The 9,185-nt window shown below is 50.2% G+C and overlaps 1 protein-coding gene across 1 annotated transcript; it reads left to right on the top strand.

Moving 5' to 3' along the window:
* Window positions 1-270: 270 nt before the first annotated feature.
* On the top strand, window positions 271-7,391 carry FOXI2 (forkhead box I2; the record flags this gene model as incomplete). The annotated part of the gene is made up of 3 exons (XM_082002330.1): window positions 271-349; window positions 6,183-7,028; window positions 7,138-7,391. The coding sequence occupies 3 exons, from the start codon at window positions 271-273 to the stop codon at window positions 7,341-7,343; spliced, it is 1,131 nt and encodes a 376-aa protein (XP_081858456.1). The 3' UTR covers window positions 7,344-7,391.
* Window positions 7,392-9,185: the final 1,794 nt, after the last annotated feature.

A 9,185-nucleotide genomic window follows, 5' to 3' on the forward strand; every position in this document is an offset into this window, starting at 1 on the left:
GGGTTGACGTGTCGGAAGGGTTACACGTCCGTCTCGCCTTCGGCTCCAAGGCGCCTCTGGATTTTGCACCTCGGCCCACGGCCACGAGCAGGAGCGGTGCCCGCCAGCCCACGGGCGGCACAAGCGGTGCCAGGAGGTGACACAAATCCGTGCCCCAGCAGGCGGTTCCGCTAGCGCAGAACAGCTCTGCGTCTGAGCCCCTCAGCCCCAGGCCTCGTGTCACGCCCATGGCAGCGGCGCGGGGCGGCAGCGTCCCACTCGGCCGGAGCCATGGCGGCCGTGCTGAGCCCGGGGCGTTTGCTGCGCAGGGATTTAGCGGTGGCACCCGCGGCACTAGAAAGGCTCGTCGGTGGGCCAGACGTTTAATTACGATGATCGCTTCATCACGTACATGTGTTAAATGACTGAGCTGTTTGCCTGAGCTTATCCTTTGCCAGCTGCTGATGCTAAAACCTTCTGTATTTGAGAAGCCTTGGGTGAGAAAGGCTGTGAGAGGCGGGGGGAGAAGCCTACTGCCTTCCTCACCTTAACTGACGTTAATTGCGGAGCGTGGAGCAGCGCTACCGCCGTACCCTGTTATTAGAAAGTATTTTGCCCGCTGGCACCATCGTCCTCATGCCCCACTTGTAGGGCCTGCTCGTACACCCTCGGCTGACATCCCACATCCTCCTTTCAGCTCTTTGCCAGCGGGGTCAGCAGTTTTATCCCTATTTCAACAATGTACGAACAGTTAAATACAAATACAACTATACGCCTGCACGTTGCTACACCAGCAGCCAAAGGGGGGTTAGAGGTGCTGAACCCCCTTTCACACTTGGCATGCCGTAGTGAGTCTTCTCCATCTGAGATATGCAAGTGCATATGAATTCCAAATTACTTGTAGTTTTTCAGTCAACGAAAGAGAAACAGTTTTAATATTTTTTTTTTAAACTGCAGCTATTTCTCAAAGAGAACATTCCAGACTTCGCAACCTTTAAATTAAATAAGAATTGCTATTACGACTTTTGTTGATAGATGGGCAGAAAGAATTAACTGATCGAATTAAATATTGAAAGGCAAACTCTGATAAACGTAGAAAAAATATATGTATGAAATCCAGCCTATAAATTTTCATGAACAATCAGAAGTGCATATAAATGAAATTATTTAGCCATGTAAAGTATATAAATTCAAATAATCACGATACGACACCTAAGGAGCTGGATTCAATGCCAAAACCTTTGGTGTATGCAAATTCTATTATTCTGAGACACAAAAGACTGAAAAATGTGTATGACATTTCTCTCATACGAAGCCATTCTTAACATGTGGCCATGAAAACGGATTGCCTGATCTGTCAGAAGTTCGATATTGAAATAAATTAGAATATGGTGTGTACTTTAAATATGGCAAACTCCAGTGGATTTGTCTGTCTTACTGGCTTCTATTGATGAGACACATTTCAGGTTTAAACCATAATTGCTGAGATTATTTGAATTATAATTTTAGAGTTAATTCAGTTAATTGCCACAGACTAATTGGCTCAAGCTTGCTTGACCTGAAAAATGTCCATTTGTTAGCTAATAATTGCCATGCCAAATGAGCAGAGTTGTGTTGAATTCAAAATAATATTTGGATTACTATTCATGACATTTGCAGTATTTCTTTCTGTTCTGATAAACTCTGGATAGTTCATGTTAGATTACTTGTTGTTTGTTATTTCTCACCATGTATTTATACATCGCTTTCTACCTCTTTGTTTTATTTTAAATGAGGGAAGTTTATTCAAATATCTGGCATTTCAGGAGAAATCACAGACTGATGTTTTTGGTGCAAACCACCCACATTTCAATCAGCTTTGCCAGAAAAGTAGCAAATGTTTTGTTCAAGTGAATTACTGTACTTAAAACTCACAACCAGCCTCTGTACACGCCCCTCCTTCAGGTTTACTTAAACTATTTTGAATCACGGAACCATTAAGGTTGAAAAAGACCTCTAAGATCATCAAGTCCAACCGTTAACCCAACATCACCATGCCCACTAAACCCTGTCCTGAAGGGCCATGTCTACATGTTTTTGGAACACTTCCAGTGATGGTGACTCCACCACCTCCCTGGGCAGCCTGGTCCAATGCCTGACCACTCTCTCCGTAAAGAAATTTTTCCTAATATCCCACCTAAACCTCCCCTGGCGCAACTTGAGGCCATTTCCTCTTGTCTTATCGCTTGTTACTTGGGAGAAGAGACCAACCCCCACCTCACCACAACCCCCTTTCAGGTAGTTGTAGAGAGCGATGAGGGCTCCCCTCAGCCTCCTCTTCTCCAGACTGAACATCCCAGTTCCCTCAGCCGCTCCTCAGAAGACTTGTGCTCCAGACCCCTCACCAGCTCCGCTGCCCTTCTCTGGACACGCTCCAGCACCTCAACCTTCTTGTAGTGAGGGGCCCAACACTGAACACAGGATTCGAGGTGTGGCCTCACCAGTGCCCAGTACAGGGGCACGATCCCTGCCCTACTCCTGCTGGCCACACCATTGCTGATACAGGCCAGGACGCTGTTGGCCTTCTTGACCACCTGGGCACACTGCCGGCTCATGTTCAGCCGGCTGTCAACCAGCACCCCCAGGTCCCTTTCCGCCGGGCAGCTCTCAGCCACCAGCTTTCAAGCAGTTTGTTTGTTTGTTTCATTGATCCTGATTTCAGAAAGAGTGCGGCTCCTCTTCTGCTTTTCGCCCTGTTTGTTTGAAATGGTTGCTGTAACGAGCTGGTCTCGAGATGTTGATCTCTGGCTCTGCCTTCAACCGATTGCGCCTACTATGACCTTTTAATTCACCTTATTGATAGAACAAGGCACTAAAATACTAACTATATAAAATGTTAAACGTGTATCAATCCCACTGCAGCTAGAAGACAACCACAGCCTACTGCTGTATTAAATACAAAAAAGACAGTGAACGAAATGATACCAAGGGGTAGTAGGTACACCTTAGGTAGTACCATAAAGATGACCAAACTGAGGTTTCTGCTTTAACTTCTCCCGGAAGAGTTCCCATGTATAGCCACATAGACGTCCAGGCACGCCATCACATTTTTAGAAAGAAATGGAGCATAATAGTTGAAAATCACTTTGCACAAGCCATTTTAAGATACAGCAAAGCACATGACCAGAAGTAGGAAAGGAAGGCAGGCCCAGGTGATCATCAGCTTGAAAGAGAAACCGATGTGGTGAATCGAAGTGGTTAATAAGGGCGAGGATGACCAGGCTGGACTTGAACTGTTTTTCCCCCACCCCCCCATCCTGCACACTGATGCCCAGAGCAGACCGGGCCCGGCAATGAAGACGCTGATGCCCACGTCACCTTTAGCAGGCCGAGGAAGCTTTGTCACTTGCTGGGGCGGTGCCGTGCAACCGGGAAGCGCCACTGAGCCTACACTACCTCTGTCTGTCATGCTTGCTCGCTAACGCACCTCGTTTCTCCGGCTTTAAGGCACACCGGGGAAGGGCTAGCGGGAGGGCAGCTAGGCGCTGGGAGGCGGACACCCTTCCCAGCGCTAAGCGCGCATCTCCGCGCCGGGAAACGCGCGGCTCCGCGGAGCGGGAGCCTTTGCCACTAGATGGCATCGCCGTCCCACAATTAACCGAGCCCGCTGGTTTTGTGGGTTTTTTTCCACGTGGGAGTGACGCAGTGGGCGGCTTTGGGCTACCTCAGCGGCGGCTCTCTAGGCAAAACCCAGCTTTCGCACAGACCTCGCAGCGCTTCGCCGTGCACTTGGGCACGGGCCCGTCCCTCGCCGCGGCCGGGCCATGAGGCACACGATGGCGAGAAAAATCGCTGGCAACGGTCCCGTTGAGCTTGCGCAGCCTTTCAAACGCGTATCAGGGAGCTGCCAAAGCTGCAGCGGAGGTTGCCGCTCCTAGATCATGCCATCACTGTACGTTCCTCCACTTGTGAACTCGGGTGAAATGCTCGGGAAGGGAAAGAAAGCTGTAAAAAGCTCCACGTTCCATAGCAAGAAGTAAAAAGCTCCACGTTCCATAGCAAGAAGTATTCTTCCCGTGGGTTAGCCCATCGCAGAAGAGTTAAGTTACGTTTGGGTGTTCACCAGGGACTGCTGCTTCGTAGTAAAAGGGTTTCTGCAAAGCAAAAAGAAGTCAGCATTAAGAAATATATTATGCACAAGTATTTTCATGTCCTCGGGTGTCAGCTCTACTGAGAAGGGGAGAATTTAATGAGCTCTCTGTAGACTTGTAAATTTGTACATTTAGAAAACATATGAAATAAATTCTCTTGTTTACATGGTAGATGTCTAAAACTTACACGAAAATTCAGCCAACCCACGCTGAAGTTTGCCACAAGGCACCTGACTAACACAAATAACATCACTCTGCCGGTCTGTTCTAACCTGATGGATACACGCAGGCGTTGCGTCTTTCCCTGGGGCTGCAGCTGTAGCTGACACACAGGCACGCAGCGAGTGGACAAGCAACGCCACGGGAAACGCAAGGGCCTTTCTGAGGAACAAGAGTGTCCATGGGCAGCCGCGCCAGTGATGCCGGGAGATCAATTTGGTGCTGGATGTCTCTGGGTAATCAATAAGTGCAGGAAAATTACATAACTTTTAAATTAATGTTTGGGGTCAGGTTGTTTCCTGAACTAATTTCACTGAAATGGAAAGAATATTGCCCCTCGCACTTTTGAGATTTGAAGACAGGTCTTCTAAAAATATGCCCGAAGTAACTGGTATTCAGGTGAATACCCCGTCAGTGGTATGAATCTGTTATTTCTAATTTTGCCGTGTGCATATAGCAACACTCAGTGCAAACTTTACATTAGCAGCACAATGGTTTTCGACTTTCTAACTTTTTCTCCCACCCAGTGAGGATGCAAATGCCTGTGATTACTGGCAATTGTCTTGTTTTTCTTAAGCATTTTCCAAAAGCTCAAACAGGTGTACCTTGCTGCATGGCCTGAAGGTCAGCAGGCTGTTCCTGTCACATTATCGTGATATGGCAAAGGGCAAGGGCAGAACAGCGTGCTGTCGCAGGACTGCCCTGGTGCGGGTACAAACAATATATCTTTGCCTTGGCATAAGTCTGTATGTGCGTATGTGTATATATATGTGCAAAATGGGTTATAACACTCATGCTCCAGGGCAGAAGCTATCCACTAACTGCCAGCCATTAGGAAGAAACACAATCTCCCAAGTGTTTCTCGCATCGCCGAAGCATCTGCTCTGAGCCGCTCCCGGAGAAAGATTCTGGGTTCGACAGACCTGCCATGGGAATGCCAGCGCTGACACACACATAACATGGTTTAGAAAGAAGAAGTTCAGGCATACGAATGATACTGAAAATGTAAAGATCTAGTGATACAGATGTACTTTCACACACAGACCCAAAATACAGATCGACAGATTAAGCATTGGAGATTATTTTATTTGGATGAGATGCCACCTGAAGTATTTTAATTCTCTATCACAGATCTGCATCCCAGTTATATTTACAGCTACTGATAAAGCCATGACTTTTATCCATGTTTCTGAGGAATGGTCTGAAATTTAAAAAAGACAAACTCCCTAGCAAAAGAATATACAGAAATGTAATTTAAAAATCCATTTTTCATCAAATTGTGATACATCTTCTATAAAAGATGAATGATTTTATATTATTTTCTTCTATTCTAACATTGGTGGGAGAAAACATAGCCCAAAAATCTGTTGACTTACTACTGTCAGTAGAGTAAGAAATGCAGATGAAAAGTTTTTCTAGGACGTCATGCATATGTCAAAAAAGTGAAAATCAAGTTATGCACGTGTTTTTTTGTGGCTGCAATATTCCACCAAAGCTGTACAGGTGCATGGTTTGCCACTGAGCAAAGCACAGTGTGAATTTTACTTCAAAGTCAGTGCCAGCAGTACCAAAAGTAGAAAATCCTTGCTTTCCCTTGCAGCCCAGTATGTGGGCACCAGACTCACGCCCTGATTTATTTGGTGTGTATTTGCTCTGTCCAGGGGCTGGCAAAGCTGGGAGCGCTGGTGGTGTGGGGATGAGCTTTCTCTAAGCGTAGAGAAGGAGTTCAGCTTGAGTTAAGGAATTTGGTACTAAGAGTTCGCATATGCATGTCAGATCGCACATGCCCTTAGGGGTTGTGCAGGTAGGAAATGTTAATTCCCGAATTATAATAATTTTTATTTTGTATGTAAGGAAATGAGGGAGAGCAGCTTGATGATTTCTTGCAGGTGGGTTTATTTGCGGGAAATCAAAGCCAGCTGGGCCGCTCTTCCCACAGCGCTACAGACCCCGAACAGGCGGGGACGGGCTCGCTCTGGTCAGCTGAAGCGCCGGGCTTGTTCTGCAAGGCACCAAACGGGGACGTTTCGGCTGTGCTGCTGAAGCCCTTGCACCTCCCACGGCCACGCGTGGGGGGGGCGGCCCGGGGTGGGTGGGGGGTCCCGCCCCGCTCCTCCGCCGCCGGGCGCGGGGCCGCGGCGGGCGGCCGGAGCCGCGGGCGGTATTTAAGCGGGCGAGCGCGGAGCGGCGCGCTACCGCTGGGGCTGGCGCGGCGCCGGCGGAGCATGCAGGCCTTCGGGCCGCGCGCCCCGCCGCCGCCACACGCCCAGGAGCTGCTGGACGCGGCGGTGTGCCCCGGCGTCTACCCGCCGGGCCGGCCCCGGCCCCCGCCCGCCGCCAACCCCTACCTGTGGCTCGGCGGGCCCGCCGCCCCCCTCCTCCCCGCCGCCCCCTTCCTGCCGTCGGGCTGCACCCCCGCGCAGCGGCCGCCCGCGGGTGCGGAGCGGGGCTGGCCGGCGCTGCCCCCGCATGCGGAGGGCCTGCGCCCGGCGAGGCCGCCCTACTCCTACTCGGCGCTGATCGCCATGGCCATCCACAGCGCGCCGGGCCGGCGGCGCACCCTCAGCCAGATCTACCAGTACGTGGCCGAAAACTTCCCCTTTTACAAGAAAAGCAAGGCGGGCTGGCAGAACTCCATCCGCCACAACCTCTCCCTCAACGACTGCTTCAAGAAGGTCCCGCGGGACGAGGACGACCCAGGTAAGGGGACGGGGACCCGGCGGGCTCACTCCCCCTCCGCCCGTTCCCCGCGATGGGGCGTGGAGGCGGCGGCGGCCAACGCGGCGGCGGGGGCTTCCTCTCTCCGCAGGCAAAGGCAACTACTGGACCCTCGACCCCAACTGCGAGAAGATGTTCGATAACGGCAACTTTAGGAGGAGGAGGAAGAGACGGGCCGGGGCCGAGGCCGGCGCGGCCCAGGCGGGCGGGGGTCCGCGGCCGGCCTGTCCCGCCGCGCTGCGGGGCCCCCCCGGCGCCGACGGCTCCCGCTACGGGCGCGCCGGGTCCCAGGCGTGACCGGGCTGCTCGGGCGCACCGAGGCCCGCTAACTCACATTTACATGCACATTTTTATATCTAGCTCTGTAAGTACAGGTAGGCGCAGGGGGAAGGGAGGGGGGTTTGGGGTGCGCTCGGAGCCGAGCGAAGCCATCGGGGCTGGTCATGGGTGCCGCTTTCCCTCCCTTTTCACACTGACCCTTCCTCCGAAACCTTGGGAAGGCTTTAACCTCCTGCCGAGCGGGTGTCTGGGGTGGCTTTCGCACCCTTTCATGGCTAAGAGCAAAGCAGAGCTCCCCGCAGCAGCCCGGCGTGCAGCCGAGGGGCCCTCGCTGGAAGGAAGGTTCCTGCCAGCCCCAGCCCTCCTGGCTGGGTCAGGGCAGGTAAGTGCCAGGTTTGCAGCCTGGACTTCCCAGAGGTGCCAGGAGAGAGCCTGGGGTGCAGGGAGGGACAGAGGGTCCTGCATTTGCCTCCCAGACCCCACTCCCAAGGCACCCAGCTGTGCCATGCTCATCAGTGTTTCTAAATAAAACCCCTTTATTTTTTCCAAACACAAAAGATCATCTTTGTGTCAGCCCGTGGAGCTGACAATAATTTGTATGAAGAATTTCAGATTTAATTGAGCATCCAAAATTAAGCCAGATCCCCACTGAGGAGCTCTTTAACTGCCAATTCTCCTGCTAACTGCCTTGACAGTCGCTTGTGGGGAGCTGGTGGCCCGCAGTGCAGGTGTCCCAATGCCGCCCGGGCTCTGCCCCCCAGCACAGCAGCCCCCAGGAACCTGCCGGCTTCCCGAGGCACCTGCTACTGAGCCTACCTCGGTGAAAACACCTCTGGTTTATCCATGGCATCTGCACGTACATGTGGTTTCAGCGTTTCTTTATTACGCTTTGGAAAAACACAACGTGGCACCAGTGGACTGCAGCCACGATGGTTGTATTTGGGCATTTTATTAAATACTTCAAACAAGAGGGTTTTGGCCACCCCTACTTGCTTGTTAATACCTGGTGCCTGTTCCTTGCTTTTGCTTTCTGGTTGTTCTTTGAAGGTCCTTGAGTTTAAAGAAAACTGTGAACTATATAATCTGTTGCCTTCCTTTTCTGGTGCTCTGTCTCCTCCAGCCTGCTCTTCCTCGCTTATGAGAAAAATACAGCTTTCTTAAACAAAAAGCTAAAAATACTCTTTTTGTTTACAAGAAAACAACCCCAAACAGAAACCTGTATAACGCAAACTTCTTGTGCACTATAATGGAACCATAAAGCAAGTGGTGGGGACACGACACGACACCAAACAAAACAAACTGTCTAAGAAGCTGAAATGTGTTGGAGATGCAAGTCCCTGATGGAGGGGAAGAATCAGTTGTAGAAGTGGTTTTTCCTGGACCAAAATGTAATGAATAGTATGGCAAAGTATCTGGTTCACAAATATCCAACTGTAGTAGACCAGGAGTGAAGGAAAGAGCAAACTGAACTTGTCAACCAATATCCTGTGCTAGTTTATGTAGTAAAATTTCTTTTTTATTAATCTCCTATTTGAAAAAAGCTTCATACAAGAAAAATCCCTATTCTGAAATGGTTTTTAAAATATCAGACATAATCTTTTTGTTCACGTAATTCTTTTCCAGGGCTATGCAGTAAAAAGACATTTAAATTGTAACTTCTGTTTCCTTTTTAAAGTGAGTAGAGTCCTCTTCAAGGTTTCAAGCTCTTGTTTCAGCAGGGTAACCTTTAGCTACCACATTAAAGGGTGTAAGGAAAGTTATTTTTGCAATTAGTTGCATTTTAAGCAGCTTTTTTCCAGGTGGCTGAGTGTTGTGGTGAGCAGGTCATGTAGAGAGTGAAAAGGGGACATGGATAACCTA

The sequence above is a fragment of the Phaethon aethereus genome, assembly GCF_964289735.1.
Source record: "Phaethon aethereus genome assembly, chromosome: 7".
Taxonomy (NCBI): domain Eukaryota; kingdom Metazoa; phylum Chordata; class Aves; order Phaethontiformes; family Phaethontidae; genus Phaethon; species Phaethon aethereus.